At 43.6% G+C, this 22,075-nt stretch overlaps 1 protein-coding gene across 3 annotated transcripts in view; it reads left to right on the top strand.

Annotated features, from left to right (window-relative positions):
• Positions 1–19,638, top strand: part of stau2 (staufen double-stranded RNA binding protein 2) — a 101,050-nt gene extending 81,412 nt beyond the window's left edge. For all 3 annotated transcript variants that reach the window (XM_017452991.3, XM_017452993.3, XM_017452992.3), the window contains exons 14-15: positions 13,875–13,963; positions 18,808–19,638. In XM_017452991.3, coding sequence (XP_017308480.2) covers positions 13,875–13,963; positions 18,808–18,883 — 165 coding nt within the window. In that variant the 3' untranslated portion in view covers positions 18,884–19,638. The remainder of the gene's footprint in view (positions 1–13,874; positions 13,964–18,807) is intronic.
• The last annotated feature ends 2,437 nt before the right edge of the window (positions 19,639–22,075 follow it).

A 22,075-nucleotide genomic window follows, 5' to 3' on the forward strand; every position in this document is an offset into this window, starting at 1 on the left:
AAAAAAAACAAACATTTCATAGATGGTATGTAGTATGGACTTATTATGTATTCTCTTTTAGTACTCAGTACGTGCACGTGCCTTTGACAGAAAAACACGACAGTCCCCTGTCTGTTTGACTTTAAAATCTAATAGCACGGTATCAGTGACGTAAGCACTGACCTGCAGTATTCTCACATTCGCTACTTAACCACTTCTCCATTCATTTTGCAGTGATGAGAGCATTTCATTTAGGTTGTTGTATTTTCCGTTCCCTAGTGGACGTGTTCACATTATGGCCCACTCACATGTTGAAAAATGCCTAGGTGCAGCATTATAAACCTGGCCTAATACACCATCATTAGAATCCTTTCGTGTTTTCTTTTTGGAAGTATGTGGAATATTTAGGATTGCCCAAAATACCTGAAACGGTGTGAAATGACCATGATGGTAGCGGCAATCGTAATGTGACGACAATCCGCAGTGACTGCGCTGTGCGCGTTGGCCAGTGTGAGCAGGAGAAGCGTTTGCAATGTGGTGTAGCAGACAGACCGATAGATGGTGAGCGGGGGGTGATTTATATCTGCGAGTGTGTGAGGGAATGCTTGGAGAGGCGCAGAAGGCCGTTAACACTCTGACCTTTGATACGGCGAGCAAACGCAGGAATTCTGGAGGGAAGCAAAAAAAGAGATGAGACGAGTCGCATGCACCCACGCCAATGATCTGTTCTTTTCGTTTAGGGGCAGCTGTGCAGCCCTGCTCCCATCCCTCACTTCCCCCCCGAGCCCACTCCCTAACCCCCATCCACCGTGTTCCTCGGCTTTACAGCTTTCCCCTAGTTCTAATTAACGCCATCTTAATCGCGTGGTAAATCCCGTCGCCTGGTGTTTACTGTCTGTTTGCCGTGTTGTAAAGTTGTGTGAGGGAGCTCATAAACCAGAGTCTGTTAATGTGGATTTAAAATGGTGTGTGAAGAGTGCGTGTGTGTGTGTGTGTGTGTGTGTGTTAAGCCCTGCAGACTGAGCATGGGCTCCTGCATAATGTTTCGATGACAGATACTTGTATCTGTTGATGGATCTGAGCCTGTGCTATGTTTAAAAACATTTTTTTTTAATTCGATGTTTTATCTGCTGGCTAGCTAGAACTAGGATTCCTGATTATACCCCAGCAAATCCACTCAATTATATTCATGTATTTTATATGTTAGAAGTATAATAAATGTCCTGACTAGAGTAATGGTATTAAATGTACCCAGTTCCCCGTGAAGGAGCAGCTGCACGTTGGAGACACAGTCCTAGCCGCACGAGTGTTTAAGCCCCCGCCAAATTTTCATTTACTTCAGGCATATCCGAGAAGGACAACCGCTTTAGTAAGCCCTTAATGACCAACGTGATATTCGTAAAGTGTTCTGACATTTCATTAAAAAGGGGATCGAAACAAGGGAAATTATTGCATTGTGGTTTGGAAGCGTAAAGTGAGCACATAGGGGGAATTTAAGGAAGTAAATGAACTAAAACAATTACGTTGAAGCCATTTAGGAAAATTGCTGTAGTTTTTGTTTTTCAATTTCACTCGACTAAAATGAACAATAAACAAATGTCTAAAACATGACTATTAGCTGGTTTTGTCAAAAGAATAACACTTAGCCGACTACAAATGTGTTATTTAGGTCAAATATTGTTGTGGGTGTGGTCATAAGCTTTGTCTTAAATTGCATACTATCACCCCATACTTTAAAAAAAAACCCTAAAATTTTTTTATTTGTTTATAACCGTGTGTGTATGTCCATGATGTACTAATGTCCCCACAAAGCAGTGTGTGATCTGAGTCCCCATAATGTCATATTTCTTTTTTGTGTGTATGGTATCTAATACAGCAATGGATGGATATAAAATGGTGCCAGTGTAGAAAGTAAGGATTGAACTAATTGTCCTTGTTGCCTTGGGAATCCGAGAACGTTATTGGCACTTCCTGTCAAGTGGTGTACGGAGTGCAAAGCAGAGGAGTGTAAAATGCTGTCTGACTGCGTGTAGTGTCCAGTTACTGAGATCACTTACCTGTGAGACAGACACACATACACACACACACACACACACACACACACACACGTACACACGCACACATCCTTCAGCTTTGTAAAGTGACTTGTGGGCACTCTGTGATCATTTATGCTCGTTTAAGTGTCTCTATCTGTCTTGCTGTGACTCTCTTGTCCACTGTAAGCTAACGCCACATGGAGCATCTGTTAAATAATCCAAATTCCAGATTTTTTACCTGCTGATGGAATTTAAGGTCACAAAAATCATTCCCAACGGAGAGAAAAACACACTGTTAAGGAAGTCATAAATTACACACACACACACACACACACACACACACACACACATACATACAGCAGAACAGTATGGTTCGTTTACAGAGAAAAAGAGACTGATAGAGAGAGCGGATAAAAGGACACTTGGCTGTGCAGTGTCTCTCTCTGGCACTTCAGTAAGACTGCAGCAAAGCAGGACGGTGAAGGCGAAAATCTGCTTCCTCTGAGACACGTGAAGCCAACCAGATCTTTTCCGACTGCAGCTCATGCTGCGTCTCAGGGCAGCATAACACACTCGGCACTGTCAGCCATCTTCCACATACATGAGCTCACAGATGCCTGTGATTGGCTAGTGACAGGGGTTTGATACCCTTCCTTCCATCGCCCCGATTTTTATATTTTAATATAAATAAATTTAGCTCATTTGAGAAAACTCTATACTTATTAAAATTTCAGCTGAAAGTCTTTTTTCCTTTGTTTCTTCCTGTTGCACGTTTTCCTTTCTTTCTTTCATCTTTTTGTTTCTTTCTACATTTTGCTCTTTCTTTTTTACTTTCTTCCTATTGCACATCGTTCTCTCTTTATTCTTACTTTCTTTCTCCCTCCTTCCCTCCCTCCCTCCTGGTCACCTACAGCTGAAAGCCATTGTTAATTACAGAACCCCCCCCCCGGCTAGCTAATCCAGCTTGAATGTATGGCTTATAAGCAATTAAGTGAATGTGATCTGTGAGAAAGTCAGATAGAGAGATTTGCATGTTCAATTCTAAGCTGGATAAATGTCATAAGGATTCCGCTCAGCCCTGAAGCATCACTGTCTCTCTCTCTCTCACACACACACACACACACACACACACACACACACATGCTGTTACATGCTGCCATACATAAAGATCATATTGTGTGAATTGGAAAGCTGTGGGTGGAACGCGTGTGAGTGTGTGTGTATGTAAGAGCAAGAAACCCCGAATAAAACACACACACTTACAGGAGGAAAGGTCTGACCCTCCGATACACACTGTACGAATGCAAATCTTACTTGTGTTATCATGGTCAGTGGGCAGGGCTTTGACCTGCCGGCCACGTGGCGGTGCAGCGTGGGTGTGTAATCACTTCCTGTATTTGCATGTATAATAAACTGAGACTTGACGAGACTCTATCAACCAATCAGTTGGGGGCTGTAATCAAAGCATGCTCATTAAAGGTCTTATTCAACATGCGGGAGGCTGACACTCTAACACACACACACACGACTCTGCGACTCTGATGTGTGTACAGACCAGATGTTCACTGTTTCACACTGTTTTCTTGATTTCTGGGTGATTAAAAGCTAAGAGGTTTGAGGAACATGACAAAGAGTTCAAGGTGTTGACTCGGCCTCCAAATTTCCCAGATTCCAATCCAGTCGTATCTGTGGGATGTGGACGAACAAGTCCGATCCTTGGAGGAGCCACCTTGCAACTTACAACTTTCAGGTTCTGCTACTAATGTCTTGGTGCCAGATACCACAGCACACCTTCAGAGGTCTTGTGGAGTCAATGTCTCAACGGGTCAGAGCTGATCGGTGTAGAAGACTTATTTAACAGAGCTACATTAGCTCACATGCTAGTTTAGCCTTCAGGTTGTGCAGGCCGCTCCGTGTACCACCTCATCCTTCATATATATGTGTTCGTGTGTGTGCGATTGGTTTCTTGACATCATAAGCTGAAGTCATAGGTAACACTCCCCAAAGTTTTTTCTTCTCCTTCTTCATTAGTGTTTTATCTCTGCTGTGATTTTACCAGAACAGGGGAATGGAGTTCTAGTAATTAATTGCATCACTGCATGTTATTAGTGACCCTACAGTCCAGTTCCTATAGGTTACCGAAGGCCAGCCTCTCCCGGGGTGGGCTGCTTTTCCATTTTAGAGAGTAAAAGTTAGCCTTACCATTCCTATTTACCATTGTATAAAAGCAGCAGAACATGAGGTCCATCTGAAGCACTCTGTAGGCTTTGGAAAGGAACTTCGGAAAGGAACTCCGGAAAGGATGGGGCAGCTGCTTGCAAAAGTTGCTCTCTGAAACCGAAGCGTCCAGACTGCCGGCCCACATCGATCGTGATTGACCAGTGGAGATAGGTAAATAAATACAGGTCAAAATCTGGTGGAAGCTCCAGGGTTACAGATGGAAAAATCTAGTAGGCAGGTGGTGGTGTTTTTTGGAGGGCGGCCGGTTTAAAATTCTCCGAAATCTTGTTTTAAAGCGACTAATCAGAATGAAATCTAATTCGATTTCTGCAGCAAACAATGGGAAAGTGTACGCGCGGTCAGTGTATCTATGATGTACAGAACAATTTCTGTTGTAAGATATAAGTTGTGTCCCAAATAACGTACTATACACTGGGCACTTAAACGATGCACTATGTGCTCTACCGTCTAGTGTATGAATTTTAGAAAGGTAGTATCGCCTCAAATGGAATACTAATGTTTCGGGGTTTTTTTTTTTAACTAGCCGGAAATATAAGCAATTTCCCAGTCGAAGGCAAATGACATCAAACACACGTAATGTGACAACACTAGCTTTAGAGTCAGTTAGAATGAATTTCTTTATGTCAATGTTCCCTTTTACCATCTGTAAGAAGTCTTGTCCACCGGAGTGTCATTGGCAATCTTGGAATATATATATATATATATATTCATCCAGAGTCAGCAAAGCTGTGACCATTGGGTGCATGAAGTGTCCAACATTCCACTCGATTTGTTTCTTTTTCTTTCTTTTCTGTTGAATAAGTGCAGCATCCGTGTACTTGAATTCCCTTCTACTTGTTGGAATTTTCAGTGCGAACACACCACTCACGCTATTCATGACTTCATGATTCAAAATGACGTAGAACAGTGCCTAAGTATGCGATTTAGGATGCACCTATACCGTAAAGCGGATTGTGAAGTGTATTGCGTTAGTAGTGCAGAAGTCAGAAATGCGTGCGCACCACAGTGATCCTGGTTCCCCATATCTAGGCATACGACTTCTGCAGGTTTTTCGAACCGATGGATGAAGAATGTAAATGAAATGAAACAATGTAATTACGAAATGTTTTCCCCTCTATACAGTCATTTTACGTTTGAGACGCCGAGGACCAGTGGAGCTGTTTATACATGAACTGTGTTTGAGTATCATACATTAAGTTGTAACCTAACTGCTAGATAACGTTTTAAATTCGGTTACGCATTCAAGTCGATGATGTAAATCATATCATGATCTTGTGAGACAAGTTGGAGAAAAGCCATAAAAGCATATCAGAAGTCTTAAGTCATGCTTTCGGATGAATTTTTTTTCCCGTCGATTCTGTATCATCACCACAGATGAGACCACAGCGAGACGACTTCTAAGTCGTTTTTATTGAAAAGGCATTCATCAAACGTACAGTTTCTCCGATCGGACGTCGCCGACACGCTGCTTTTCCTCACGCCCGTGTGGATAGAAAGAAGAAGAAACAGAGGCGTGTGAGTGAGCCGGACCCGAAATTCCACGACTCCCTCCTAGTGGCTCCTTTCCTCGCTCGCTCCCTCCCTCCCTCCGTCAGTGTGATTTCACAGCTCGTTGAGCCGAGCGCTCTGGAATGTCCTGTCTCCGACGAGCGGCTCGTTTGAAGCCGAGCTCGTGCGCTGCAGCTGCACCGACCCTCGCAGACGTAAAGTTCACTTACAGCACGTGCAACTCTGCCCAGTCTGAGCAAAACACACTGCGGATTCACGGCTGCGTCCAAAATACTCAAAACTAGGATTCGGTAGTGTTTGTATTAGAATGTCAACCGTTTAAAGGCCCTATCTCAAATTCATATCCAGCAAGTTTTCATACTTGAACACAGGCCATTATCGGGCTCCGCTCCGATCACTCGCAATTACAGTCCCATCCGGAAATATTGGAACGGCGAGGCCGATTCGTTTGCTCGTGCTATGCACCGTGGACATTTGGGTTTGAGATCAAAAGACGGATACGAGACGAGAGTTTAGGATTTCAGCTTTTATTTCCTGGTGTTTACATCTAGATGTGTTAAAGAACATGAAATCTTTTTGTATCAGACCACCCAATTTTTAGGCGAGCAAAAGTATAGGAACAACTAAGCCTTGAAGTAAATTCTAGTAAATAACACTTAATATTTGGTTGCATTTCCATTTCAAGCCTGTGTCTCACTGACATTGCCAAATTGTCGGTGTCTTCTTTTGTGATGCTTTTCCAGGCTTTTACCGCAGCCTCTTTCAGTTGTTGTTTGTTTCGGGGGGGTTTCTCCCTTCAGTCTCCTCTTCAGGAGGTGAAATGCTGCTCGGTTGCCAGTCTAGAACCTTCCCCTTTTTCCTCCTGATAAAGTCCCTTGTTGAGTCGGCGGTGTGTTCTGCATCACTGTCGTGCTGCATGATGAAGCTCCTCCCGATTCATTTGGATGCATTTCTCTGTAAACTGGCAGACAAAATGTTCCTGTAAACTTCTGAAGTCATTCTGCTGCTACCGTCATGAGATATATCATCAATAAAGAGTAGTGAGTCTGTTCCAGCAGCAGCCATGCAAGCCCAAGCCATGACACGACCTCCACCATGTTTCACAGATCAGCTTGTATGTTTTGGATCATGAGCAGATCCTTTCTTTCTCCACACTTTGATAGAGGTTAATCTCGGTTCCAGAACTTTCGTGGATCATCTCTGTATTTATCCCTTTTTTTTTTTTATTATTTCAGCTCAAACAATCTCCAGTTTCATTTCTATTGAACGTTTCTACTGAACATTTCTGCTGAACGTTCCTGCTGAACGTTTCTTCTGAATGTTTCTACTGAACGTTCCTGCTGAACGTTTCTACTGAACGTTTCTACTGAACGTTTCTTCTGAACGTTTCTACTGAACGTTTCTGCTGAACGTTTCTACTGAACGTTTCTTCTGAACGTTTCTTCTGAACGTTCCTGCTGAACGTTCCTGCTGAACGTTTCTTCTGAACGTTTCTGCTGAACGTTTCTGCTGAACGTTCCTGCTGAACGTTCCTGCTGAACGTTCCTGCTGAACGTTTCTACTGAACATTCCTACTGAACATTTCTACTGAACGTTTCTGCTGAACGTTTCTACTGAACGTTTCTACTGAACGTTTGCTGAACGTTTCTACTGAACGTTTCTACTGAACGTTTGCTGAACGTTTCTACTGAACGTTCCTACTGAACATTTCTACTGAACGTTTCTGCTGAACGTTTCTACTGAACGTTTCTACTGAACGTTTGCTGAACGTTTCTGCTGAACGTTCCTGCTGAACGTTTCTTCTGAACGTTCCTGCTGAACGTTTCTACTGAACGTTTCTGCTGAACGTTTCTCTGTATTTAATTGCCAATTCCACTCTGGTTTTCTGATTCTTACTCCTCATGAGTGCTTTGCGTCTTGTGGTCTGGCCTCTACATTTCTGCGAATGATGGATTGTGATACCTTCACCCCTGCCTTGTGGAGGTTGTTGGTGATGTCACTAGCTGTTGATGTGTAGTTCATTTTCGTAACAATTCTTAGAGGCTGTGTGTTACCCATAATTTTAGATGACAGAAGGAACGGATTCAGCTTTATGTAACAGCTGTACAGGAGATCTGTGGACGCTGTGACATCATCAGTTGTGTTAGGTTTCCTCTGATGCAGCCAAAGTTGTGTAATAAGAAAAACTAAGATGTGATTTTCCATTCAGCCTGTGGTTTGGACAGTATCACCGCCCAGAATCTGCTGGGAAAAGACCCACTGCTCTGTGTGTGTGCCTGTGTGTGAGTCAGTAAAAGTGCGTGTGTGTGTGTGTGTGTGTGTGTGTGTGTGTGTGTGTGTGTGTGTGTGTGTGTGCACCTGCAGAGTGTTTGATTGTGTTGCGGCCCGTAAATCTGTTTATAGTCGTGCCAAAGATGCTGTGTGTCACCGGTGCTTAATGGAGGACTAAATGGGCTGTGTCCTAATAACGATGAGGTGGCAAGCAAAACAAATGATGGACTTGGCGATCAAAGGGCAGCAGGGAGCCGGCACTGATTCTCTTGGATTGGGACGGAGCCTCACAGTGGTGGGAAACTCTGCTGGATCGTGAGGGGGAAAAAAACACACACAGACACACATGGAAGCTCCATCCAAAACAGCAAGTGATCAGGTCAGATAAAATGGACGACACACACACACACACACACACACGTACAGTCTTCTAGATTATTCAAAATGTCGAGCATGATTAAATTCATTCCCTCGCTCATCCGAGTTTCTACCGAACACTGGGAAATTCCCTGACATTCAAAACTCTGGCTGTGTCCCAAATGCTACTACTTAATAGAACAGTTCCTTACTAAGATTCCCCCTAACAAGTAAACTTGAAAGAGCATGTGGTTTGAGACAATGTACACTGAACACACACGACTAGCAAGTATAAAACATGAACACTTGGACTTTAAAGAGCCTTAAAACGACTGACATTCTTGTAAGTACACTAGCTAGACACGAATTCGACCTTTAAGGGCAGACTAGAGTGCGTTGAACATTAGACCCGAAACCTAAAAGAGAAAGTTGAAAGACGTTTCAAACGTAGATAAACACTCTAGGTTGTATCGGACGTAAGAGCTGTTGCGTATTCTGACGTGATGAGAATGTGGATTGTTAAAGCGAGCATGAAAAGTCCATCGACGTTAGAAAAGAAAAAAAAAAGTCCCTGTTTACTAATAATGCTAGTTCATGGCAAAACTGTTTACTGCAGACCGGTCCATAAGTATTTGGACAGCGACGCGATCTTTGTAATTTTGCTTCTGTGCATCACCACAATGGATTTAAAAAGAAGCGATCGAGATGAAGTTGAAGTGTAGACTGTCATCTTTAATTCAAGGGGTTTAGCAAAAATATCGCATTAAACGTTTAGCCATTCGTTACGGTGTCCCTCCATTTTCACAGGCTCACAAATAATTGGACAACTGACTGACGAGCAGTTTCATGGCCAGGTGTGGCCTGTTTTCTCGATATTTCATGGCAGATTAAGGAGATGAAAGGTCTGGAATTGATTCCAAGCATTGAGTTTGCGTTGGTAGCTGTTCACGGGAACTCTCAATATGCGGTCCGAAGAGGCGTCGATGCAAGTGAAGGAGGCCGTCGTTAGGTGGAAAAAAAACAAAGCAAAAAAACCTCAGACCTCTCAAAGAGACGGCAGAGACTTTAAGAGTGGCCAAATCCATAATTTGCTCGATTCTTAAAAAGAAGGAATGCACCGCCGAGCTCAGCAGCACCAAAAGGCCGTGGAAGACAACTATACGAATGGATGATCGCAGAATTCTTTCCTTGTTGAAGAAAAACCCCTTCACAACATCTAGCCAAGTCAAGAACACTCTGGAGGAGGTAGGCGTATCTTTGTCAAAGTCTACAATCAAGAGACGCCTTCATGAATGTAAATACAGAGGGTTTACCTCGAGATGCAAACCACAAACGCTCAAGAACAGAAAGTCCAGAGTAGACATTGCTAAAAAACAAAACAAAACAAAACAAAACAAAAAAAACCTGCCCAGTTCTGATGCAAGATTAACTTGTACCAGAATGCGAGTATGGAGAAGTAAAGAATGGCTCATGAGCCAAAGCATACTACATCATCTGTCAGACATGGTGGAGGAGGTGTTATGGCATGGGCCAATGGAACTGCTGGACTGGTATTTATTGATGTGACTGCTGATAGAAGTAGCAGGATGAATTATGAATTGTATAGAGCTGTACTTTCTGCTCAGATTCAGTCAAACACTGCGAAACTGATAGGACGGCGCTCCGCAGTACAGATGGATACTGACCCAAAAAGTGCAGTTAAAGCAACCCAAGGCAAAGAAATGGAATGTTCTTAAATGTCAGTCGACCTCAGCCCGACTGAGCGGCTTTTCCACTTCCTGAAGACAAAGCTGACGGCAGAAAGACTCACAACACGCAGCGACTGAAGGCAGCTGCAGTAAAGGCCTGGCAAAGCATCTCAAGGGAGGAAACCCAGCATTTGGTGACACCCATGGGTTCCGGATTTCAGACGGTCATCGACCGCGAAGGATTTGCACCGCGATATTAAATGTAATCCTGATATTTATGATGCAAAATTGACAAAAACGGCATCGCTGTCCAAACACTTATGGACCTGACCTGTATAACGCTAGTCTGTTTACTATAACGCAAGTTTGCGTTTAAAGTGTTTACTTCCTAGCGGCTGATCTAGTGGTGTTAACTTTACCCACAGTGGTTTGTAAGAATTCGGAAAGTGGTATTGCTGCATTAGTGTTTAGGGGGAAAAAAAGCTAATCTGGTCATGGTGTGTTAACACACACAGACGCACACACATTTCTTTGTTCTGAGTGTGTGTGTGTGTGAGAGAGAGAGAGATGAAGAATCCAGTTTGAAGGGTTCCATGTTCCTCTGGGACGAATCGCCACTGTTTAGCCAAGACGAGGGTGCAATCAGGGAGGCCATTAAAGCACATGAGAAAAATGAGGCGTCTCTGTCCTCTGACACACTCTGTCCGTCCTTCTTCCAGCACAGCCTTTTAGTGCGCTCTCGCGTATTTACATATTCAGCCTGATGTCACATTCCCCATCCGTCCTGCCTCCACCCCCCCATGCCCACTCCCCCCCGCTGGCCTTTGAACTCAGCGGCAAGGTGATGAATGAAACCCGGGCTAGTGTCTTTAGCCTGGACAAATCCATTCTGTGGCTTAATGTGCGTGTGCTGAGAGGTGGTGTGTGTGTGTGTGTGTGTTATCTGCGTTAGCGGCATTTAGCGTCTCAGCTAACTCGTCTGTCTCGGTGACTGAGACGGACCACTTCCAGGTTGTCGCTCTAAAATAAACACGGTTCTGAGGGCCGATGTCTGAGCCATCCTCACTCCGTCTCATTAGAAAAAATAACGATGCGGCTGACGACAATTAGGAAAGATAACGGCGTGTTTATCTTACGCTGATGGACGCCGAGTGTGTCTTTCTTTCTCTCCCTCTCTCCTTCTCTCGCCCAGAGGCCAGGAGCTTATCTGGACCTGTGGAAGCTGATTATTTACCCAGAAACCCTAATCGCACGCACACATCAGTAATCAGTGCTTTAATGGCACTTTATTAGTCATGAAAGACGATGAGATTTTCCCAGCATGCTTTGAGCTGAACGTTTGTACATGCATGGAGTCCAAATTCAGAGAGAGAGAAAGAAAAAAAAACAAAACAAACAACGGTCTGGAACTGATTATTAAGACTAGCTCAAGAGAGGCAGGCTCTGCAGATATACTGCATATCATGCGCTTATAGCAGTTAGGGGTTACGTCTCAAATCGCATACTTCTGTAGTGAACACGTAATACCCAAATGATATGCTCGGACTAGAATGAAACGTGCAACTCCTCTTGAGGCCTCCACAGTGCATTATGGGTACACGTACGGTACAGTTAATCAAACACCCACTCAAACCTAACCGCTATGAAGAATTCTCGACAGAACGTATTCCGCGTCGTTCGGGTTGAACGACAAACAGTCAACGTTCGACAAAAAACGCTAACTCGGCTGAAATTTCCGTCTGGGGCGGAGCTTTAAAATGGTTCTAGTAAGATTACTACTAAACATCAATCCTGGTATTTGAGACGGAGCTTTAAAACAGCCGGCGTTCTCTTAAGCCCACTGACGATAGATCACGAGTCTTAAGATAGCCAGTGTTCTAGTAAGGACACTAACTAGGCATAAATTCTTGCATTTGGGGAGAACCCTTAAAATAAATCACAGCTGCTATGACTTTTACATTTTTTTTTTTTTTCTGCGCTATTGAAAAATTCTTCGCTAAAAAGCTCCTCCTTTTGTGACCTACACACTCTCCTCATCAATCACACACACACACACACACACACAAAAAAAAAGAATTCAATTTAAGTGTGATTTAGAACAGATCCTGGGAATGTGCGCGCTCTCTCTCCTGCTCTCTCTCTCACACACACACACACACATATATATACACACACACACACACACACACACTGTAACTGGACCGCATGTTCCTGTGTAGATAAGCCCTCATTATTTACACAGATCTTGCAGATAGATAAGGTTAAGACCATGCAATTTGTGTGTGTGTGTGTGTGTGTGTTAAATGTTAAAACCATTGGCTTTAAGTGTTTCTGAATGTCGCTGTAACTTTGTGTGTATGTTGTATGAGGTATAACACAATGACACTGTATCTCAGTGTATCTGTTTATTCCTCCAACTATCTCTTTCTATCTATATTTAAACCCAAAGTGGGTGTGGTCTAAACCAGAAGGCTTTAAAAAAAATATATATTTACGATATGATACAATATGGGGTCGCGGGATCCCCAGATGTAGAAATGCCAGCAGCGTCCGCGTGGCGTGACTCGAGTTTGCTCGGCGTCAGCTAGATACAGTATACGTGCGGGACTATTTACTTCGTTGTTTTGGTTTTTGTACCAGCCTGTGGCGTTTAGGAAGTCGTCTACTTTATATTTCCCAATGTAGAAACAAACCCGGAAGCCTAATTTAAACCATCGTGACCCTGAGCAGGCAGTAGTGAGCGCCGATCACCGTCGTTGCCTGTGACCAATCACTGCTTTCGAGCTAGCTTCGTTCCAGCTAGGGCGGCGAGGTCCGAAATGAAACAGGTGGTGTAGCATCCATGCTTGAGCATCAGCCATTTTATACTTCTATTTCTGATTGTTTTTCTTTGTTTGTTTTTTTTTTTTACAAATATCTTAGAAAAGTTATTTAACATATTTGTGTTTAACCTCCATGAATACCGTGAGGAAAGTCACTTAACCAGTCACATTAGAGAGTTGTGCTGCTTCATAGACATGTCTAAAGGTATAGTGGAGAATAGCCAGTGCACTCGTGTAATCCCACAATGCATTAGGGCTAGTGTCCAAACAAGTTAGCTTTAAAAGGAACAGAGTGCATATAATGTAGTTTGGCGTTTGTAGGGAACAGGGAGGAAGGCGTTTTAGACACAGGTGAGATCTGTGATCAGATGGGGTTAGTTGTGTATTTAATATTTACATTTAAAGAGACAGTAACACACTTTAGGTCAGTTTTGGACTGGAAAAAACAGTCTCACTGTGACTGCCTCGGTCTGTCCATCTCACTGTCTTCTTTGTAGTGTGTGTGTGTGTGTGTGTGTGTGTGTGTGTGTGTGTGTGTGTTAGGACTTACAGCATATGAACTGGTAGGAGAGACAGTCTCACCCACATCTGTGTGTGTGTGTGTGTGTGTGTGTGTGTGTGTTGGGAGGCTCAGTGTGTTGTTAGATTTATGTCCTGCTGCACATCTGGTCCTCATTGGCAGCGTCAGAGCATCAAGTTGCAGCCAGGTGGATCTGAACACACACACACACACACACACACACACAATTCAGTGCTAGTGACTTTATAAGCATGGCTATATTTTTTTTAGCTCTCTGCACCCTGTCTGTTTGTATATCCATCCATCCTACCATCTATCCATCCATCTGTCTGTCAATATATCTATCCATCTGTCTTTTAGTCTATCTTTAATCTAGCTTGCGGCTCTGCTGCTGCTGCTGTTTGAGAGGTGGCTGATGGAGTCGTGTCTCACTCGTCCTCTCTATCTGCAGGCGGCTCTGAGTGCCTTGAAGCAGCTTTCGGAACAGGGACTTGACCCGGTGGACGGAGGAGTCAAGGTGGAGAATGGATCCTGTGAAATGTAAGTGGGTCACTCTCTCTCACCAGTGTCACCAATGTAGTGACTTTTTTTCCAATGACCAGAACCACTGTTCCCAAGGAAAGGTCACTGACCACAATTGTTCCCAGTGACCGGTCACTGATCACCATTGTTCCCAATGACCGGTCACTGATCACCATTGTTCCCAATGACCAGTCACTGATCACCATTGTTCCCAAGGAAAGGTCACTGACCACAATTGTTCCCAGTGACCGGTCACTGATCACCATTGTTCCCAACAATCACAGATCACCACTGTTCCCAATGACCAATCACTCATCACCATTGTTCCCAATGACCAGTCACTGATTCCCATTGTCCCCAATGACCAGTCACTGATCACCATTGTTCCCAATGACCAATCACTCATCACCATTGTTCCCAATGACCAGTCACTGATTCCCGTTGTTCCCAGTGACCGATCACTGATCACCATTGTTCCCAATGACCAATCACTAGAGTTGGACGATTAGGACAAATACATCATATCACAATTCTCGTTCTATGATACACAGTATGTATCATATGTTTGCTGCCACTAATACAATAATGTTGCATTTAAAAAAACTATTATAAATAATAAGATATTTGTTAATTATTAACATAATTTTTTATGTATAAAATTCAAATGATTACTATAATTTTTTACATTTTTATATTTAAACATATTTGACAACATTTAACGCTGAAAACACCATTTATATTGTCACATAATTTGTACTATATCCACTATATATCCATATTATATTGTGATATCGCCCAGCCCTACTGATCCATTGTTTCCAACACCCACTAATGCACTCGTTCTAATCCTTTATTGCTTTTATCCACTTTTTACTCCGCTTGCACATTGTGCCACATCACACCTATTATTTTCATAGAACAACACGTGCCATGTCATGTGTTCATGTGATATCCCTTATACACTGTGTCGCAAACTGCCCATACACAGGGGACGATGTTCGCCAGAACCACATCGGTCGTGCCTTCGTCAGTGGATGTTTGTGGACGTTAATGTCTCGGCCGGTCCTCAACACTTCCAGTCTTTTTTGAATTTGTTAATAAGTTTTTCGGCAGTGTTGTGTGTGAAGTGCCGGCCGTGTTTCCTGTTAAAGTCCAGTGCAGTGTTGTGACAGCTTCATGATCCAGCCATAAGAATGATTTCAAAGCATTCTTCGTTTGTCAGTATATATATATATATACCTACTCAGCAAAAAAAAAGAAACGTCCCCTTTTCAGGAGACTGTATTTTAAAGATAATTTTATAAAGTCCAGATGATTTGGAAAGGGTTTATACGATGTTTTTCATGCTTGCTCAATGAACCATAAACGATTATTGCACACGCAGCTGTGGATAAGTCCTTAAGACACGAACAGTTTACGGGCACTAGGCAATTAAGGTCACAGTTACAATAACCTAGGACACTAAATAGAGCTTTAGTACATATGTACACATACATAGTATTGGCACCCTTGGTAAATATGAGCAAAGAAGACTGAAAAATTGTCTTTATCGTTTAACTTTAATATGAAACAATTGCAAACGACACAGGTTTATAAAAAAAAAAATCTGCATTAAATGTTGGTGTGCAACAATTATTAACACCCTTTTAGTCAATACTTTGCCTTTGCCAAGATAACAGCTCTGAGTCTTCTCCTGTAACGCCTGATGAGGTCGGAGAATACACGGCGAGGGATCTGAGAGCGTTCCTCCATACAGAATCTCTCCAGATCCTTCACGTTTCGAGGTCCACGCTGGTGGACTCTCCTCTTCGGTTCACCCCACAGGGTTTCTATGGGTTTATAAGTCAGGGGACTGGGATGGCCATGGCAGGACCTTGATTTTGTGGACTGTAAACCATTTTAGTGTTGATTTTGATGATGTTTTGGATCATCGTCCTGCTGGAAGATCCAACCACGGCCCATTTGAAGCTTTCTGTCAGAGGCGGTCAGGTTTTCATTTAATATCTGTTGATGTTTGATAGAGTGCATGATGCCATGTATCATTTCCAGTTGACTGGAACGCCTTAATTATTGCCCTGATGGTGGAAATGGGCATTTTCGATGCTTGTGCTATTTTGTGTTTCCATTTTGTGAAGCTCAACAACCTTTTGCAGCACATCACAGCTACATTCCTTGGTCTTACCCATTGTCATGAATGACTAAGGGAATTTGGCCTACGTGTTACCTCATATTTATACTCCTGTGAAACAGGAAGTCACGGTTGAACGATTTCCTGTTCCTAGCCACCCAGTTGTATTAAAACAAAGTAAAATATCAATGGGAATATACTTCAAATATATTTTTCTCATATAAATTCATAGAGGTGCCAATAATTGTTGTACACCAATATTTAACAAAGATATATATATATATATATATCATAGCATGAGTGAGTCAGCATGTAGACGCAGTGAACACGGCTGCATGTGACTGTGACATTAATGGGAAGTTATTTAGGGTCTCACACGGTAGACGGTTTCACTGATCATCCACACACACACACACACACACACACACACACACACACACACACACAGACCTGTCTCTCTGTCTTTGTCTCCTTCTTTCTGACTTTGTCTCTCTCTCTCCCCTTCTGTCTCTCTTTCTCACACACTCGTGCACACACTCACACAAACACACTCACACACACACACACACACACACACACACACACACACACACACACACACACACACACACGTGTCTGGCACTTTTGGCACACAAATGTGTCCTTTAAATGTCAGAGTTTGAGGTGTGTCAACTAATCTCGCTAAGTGATTGTGAGAAGCCTACCTATTACACACACACACACACACACACACACACACACACACACACACACACACACACACTTTATCGTCTCATTATGAATGAATGTTTTGCATGATCCTTATCCACCTGTGGGAAACGGGGAATTCTCTCTTCCTTCACTCTCTCTCTCTCTCTCTCTCTCTCTCTCTCTCTCTCTCTCTCTCTCTCTCTCTCTCTCTCTCTCTCTCTCTCTCTCTCTTTCTGTCTCTCTCTCTCTCTCTCTCTCTCTCTCTCTCTCTCTCTCTTTCTGTCTCGCACCCTCTCTGTCTCACTCCTGCTGTGCCTCTCTCTCCTTTTTTGATCTCTCTCCCTTTCTGTCTCCCTCCCTCCCTCCCTCCCTCTCTGACTTCTTCCTCCCTCTCCCTCTCTGACTTTCTCTCCCTCTCTTACTCTCTCCCTTTCTGTCTTTCTCTCTCTTCTTGTCTCTCTCGCTCAATTTCTGTTTCTCTCCCTCTTTCTCACTCCCACAGTGTCTCTCTCTCTCCCTTTCTGTTACCCTCTTTCTCTCTCTCTCTCTCTGTTTTCTTCCCTCCCTCTCCCTCTGTCTTTCTTTCCCCCTTTGACTGTCTCTCCGTCTCTTACTTTCTCCCTTTCTGTCTTTCTCTCTCTTTTTGTCTCCCTCCATCTGTCTCTCTCTCTCTGTTTCCCTCTCTCTCTCTCACTCACGCCATGTCTCTCTCTCGTTTTCTGTCTCCTTCCCTCTCTCTCTCTCTCTCTCTCTCTCTCTCTCTCTCTCTCTCTCTCTCTCCCTCCCTTTGGCCCTCTCTGTCTGTCTCTCTCCCTCTCTCTGTTTCCCTCCATTTCTGTCTCTCTCCTTCTCTGCCTCCATCCCGCTATGCCTCTCCGTCTCCCTCTGTGTCCCACAGATTGTGTGTCTTCAGTCAGTACTGTGTCCCCTAAGCCTAGATGCTGTCAGAGTTATCACTCAAACACCCTGTTGTGGAATAAAATCCACTGATCCTAATCCTTGCCTTATTTTAATTGACCCTCTGGTGACTGCTTAGCAACCGTTGCTACCTGCCATTCGTTCAACACTTAGTAGGCGCACCAGTGTTCCCTTTGGGTATATTTTTCATTTGTGGCTCTAAATATGGTCAAATGATGTTTCACTCATTTCCAAAGCTTCATTTGTAATATTTCAGCTTCGGTCTGGTTTGGATGGAGAGCAGGAAGTGCACCGCGGTGCAGTAGCATTCAGTCAGACATCGCTCTTCTGTCTTCTGTAAGCAAACAATAAAGCATGCCGTCGTAGCAAAATAATCGACGGTGCATCGGTGTGATCCGGTCCCACCCTGAATTGACGACAATTTTCCCAGAACTCCCAAACTGTTTTCCAGAAATTAACATCTACAAATTTTATTTATTAAAGAATGAGACGTACTTTTTTTTTTTTTATCCATTTACAGTTACATACCCATGAATCAGTTTAGTTCTTGTTATAACCAGTAACTAGTCATTCCTTCACCGGCCTCTCTCGGTCTCATTGGCAAGAAACTGCAAAATACCAACAATTACCGTCAACAATTATTTATTTATTCTGCCCTCTAGACTTCCCTGTGGTTGAAGATTTTTAGCTACAAAGCACTGACACTGGAGACTCCTTCCAAAAATATGTCTCTTTACAGAAAACGATTATATGATTAAATGATTCGGAGCCAGAGCCACTCTCAGCGCCGCTGTCATACAGTCCACGCCGATACCACTGGAACGGCGAGACCAAGTCATTTGTTTGTGCAGATCGGCCTCTCGTGTTCGACCCCCGAGAGGAAGACCCACTTAAATGTTGGCCCACAGCACCACAACACAAACTCGAGAGTTCACCAGCGCCGCGGTGTCCGTTTCCTTCTTCCGAGTACCGAAGACCTCACTGGAGAAACGGACCGATTCGTGTAGCGGATCCGTCACGACCGGCGCTCGCATAATTCACCGACTCCGCCTCCAGTAGTTACCTCATGTGGGAGGAGTCATTAGTGAAGAGTGATGTTATGTGTGTGTGTGTGTGTGTTTTGCAGATCGGTGAAGCATCCAGATGGGAAACAGACTAACTCAGGCCCTCAGGACTGCGCAGATCCGAACGCTGTCGTGTAGAAGACGAGTCTTCACGGACGCCGCCGGACCTCTCGGAACATCGACACGCAATAGGGTGGATGTGTCTCAACAACATGACGTAGAACAACACACGCTCGCTCTCAGTCTATGTGAAGACAACACTATCTTAACCTTTAGTTATTATCGAAAATTTAACTTGCTAACAGATGTATTTAAAAAAAAAAAAAACACAAAACACAAAAACTAAAAAAACAAAACGGAAAACCCGAATCAAAAAAAAAAAAAGAAGAAGAACTAATGTGATGATGAGTTAATGCATGGAACTGTGTTGACTTTAAGGGAAATCTAAGTATTATGCATTTCCCTGATCGATAGATGTATTTTTATTTTTTATTTTTATTTTTTATTTCAGTCTCTTATGGATTAAGCAGGAGTGTATCATGCCATGGAATTAAAAGAAACCGTATAAGCAGAGTTCTGTACGGGGGGAGGGGGAGGGGTTTAACGTACGTTATTTCCTTTCTTAATAGCAGTGCTCGAGTGCGTGAAGATTAACAGACGATGGCAGTGCTGTAAAAGTTGTAGTTGTTGTCTTCATATATAATCACCCAGCTTAGCGTTTATGCCGATGTTCATGTATCTGTACGGATGTGTACGAGTATCACGCGGAGGAGGAGAAGGACGAAAAAAATCAAAAAAAAGGCGGAAAAAAAATCTAACGGCGGAGACGGAATTAGCCGAGACGTCGACGAGGATGTGGTCTGTGTTGTTGTAAATAAAGCAAGTCCACTAGATTCACCTCAACGCAGTGGTTTTATGAGCAACGTGATTTCACACGACATTCCTAAACTCCGCCCACCTCGCTTGTCTATCGCTTCAGCCATGCCCCCATCCTAACCTCACGTCCACCTTAAACCTCATTTCTGCACTTTTTAACACGATCCCTCGCTTTACCTCCAACACTAATGCTAACTTCGTTCCATCTCTTGCTGTAACCCCGCCCCCTCACGTAATCCCGCGTAGCGCCTAAATATTCACTCTGAACACTGGCTTCGTCTTTCCGCTCAAACCTCGATTCTTCAGACTAACCCCGCCTCCTCTTTAATACGTTACTTGCCCCACGCTCTAACCCCGCCCATGCCAGTCGTAAACGTTCCTACGCATCATCGTTTGTGGGTTTTCCCGAGTTGGACCGGATGCGTAACGGTTATCGTCTTGTGCTGATTCTGTTCCTGTGTTTTTTTCTCCCAGCACATCTACACCCTAAACGCTGTGTGTTGTATCGACGTGACGCATCGACCGGGTGCTTTTCATAACTGCATTCTGGAGGAGTTTAGCAAAGAGAGAGCCTGCGCAGCTTCTCCTTCCAAACAGCTCCATTACTTGAACCGTTACATTTTCCCGACAGCGTTTTTCTCACTGTTTAAGGAAATGCAGTAAAATCACACCGGTTTGCGTCGAAAACGTGCGTACGAGTGTCTGTGTGTCGTTGTTTGTTTTGTTTTTTTTATTTGCTTTCTCGCCGTCCTTTTATTCCCAACCCAGTCCGAGCACGGAGCTGAGCCGTCGAGGATCACGTACCCTAGTAATAACATTAATGAACTCGAACTTGCATCCTGCTCCGGTAGGTCACCAGCGCAGAACCTTGATCGCTGAGCTCCACCGCTCACGTCCTCACTTCCTGCGAGGACAGGAAATAAACGGTCGATATCGAAGCCAGTCTGTGTTTGTGAGATCGTCACTCTCGGCCCCCGTGAGCAAAACCTTTAATTACTACTAATGATGAAAATAGCCAGTGCTTGCACGTGAGGAACAATGAACAGAGCATTCTGGGAAATCATTCGTAAAATATCAAATGGAAAGAAAAATAAATAAATAAATAAATAAATGAAGTCTGATATTCGATGTGTTAAAAGTCGCACGCGAGAATTAGAGAACAGAAAAAGTCCGAGACGTCATCAAGAAATCGAGATCATGTGGACACACACACACACACCCCCCCCCGTTCGTACTCCGTGGTAACATCACGATCGGTCCGTGATTGGCTCTCGTCATTTATGATGCAGTAATCCTTGCTTTTAACGAGTACAAGACTAATTTACATACAGGAAGTCCAGCTTCCCCGTTTCATCCAATAATCTGCTCAAATGTAGTGCATACCGTCGAGTTATTACTATGATTAACGATGACAATAGTTCCCATGATGTTTTACGTGTGTTTTCTTGCCAACTGTGAACAATAAAACAATAAAAGTCCAGCCTGCCGTTCTCGTCTCTACCAAACAATGATCCTGAAAATAGAATCGGTGTGGATTATCTGCACAGACTGGTTCGTAGCTCAGGAGTGCTGGAGTCACTGGTCACATGGTCGAGTCAAGATTTTCAGCTCAATCTCTCAGTCAGGCTGTGCAAGCGAAAAATAAATCAACATAAATCCCCCAAAAGGGTTTAAACTTTATTTTTTTATTTTTTTATTTATTTATTTTTAAACGCATTTTTATATGTTTGAGAGTGGGTTTAATTATTGTTTTATGCAAATTTGATCAATTAACCAGGAATTACAGCTGAATAAGTGACGATACTCTTCCGGGAAATCACGCAGACGTATACTAAATTAGTTTTCCAGTCGGGGGAAATTCCTCAGAAATGAGAGAACTGATCAAACGCCCTGGGAAGTGAAGTGATTTCGTGGAAAAGTCTGAACTGTCGTTGAGATTTTCCCGAGTTTTCCAGGTGACGTTTAATCGATCTTCATGGGCGAGTCCGCGCCCGCCGACGGGAGCGGACGCCGGCGTGGCGTCCTGCTGTCGTAGCTCCTCCGCCTTCGACTCGTCGTGCGATCCGAGATGCTCTTCTGCTCACCGCGGTTGTGAAGAGTGCTTATATGATTCGACGTGACCGTAGCCTTCCCGATAGACTCAAACCGGTCTCCTCCGTCCTCTCTCATCAACCGGGTTTCCACCTTCACGTTCTGATGTTTGATGTGAACATGAATTGAAGCTCTCGACCTGCGTGGGTTTTTTATTTATTTATTTTTTGCATCGTACTGATGCCAGACGTTCCAGTCGCGCGGATAACCGCGTGACCGCGCAGGTGTACACATGGACGATGAGTGTATTTGTCAAACAGTAAGATGGTGAAATGAGATCCTATCAGCGAGAAGCTCATTTGTTTGTTCTCCCGAACAGGTCACGGATTCACCGTCCGTGTTTACTTTTCCCCGCAGCCTTTT

This window comes from Ictalurus punctatus, chromosome 23 (genome assembly GCF_001660625.3).
Source record: "Ictalurus punctatus breed USDA103 chromosome 23, Coco_2.0, whole genome shotgun sequence".
Classification (NCBI taxonomy): domain Eukaryota; kingdom Metazoa; phylum Chordata; class Actinopteri; order Siluriformes; family Ictaluridae; genus Ictalurus; species Ictalurus punctatus.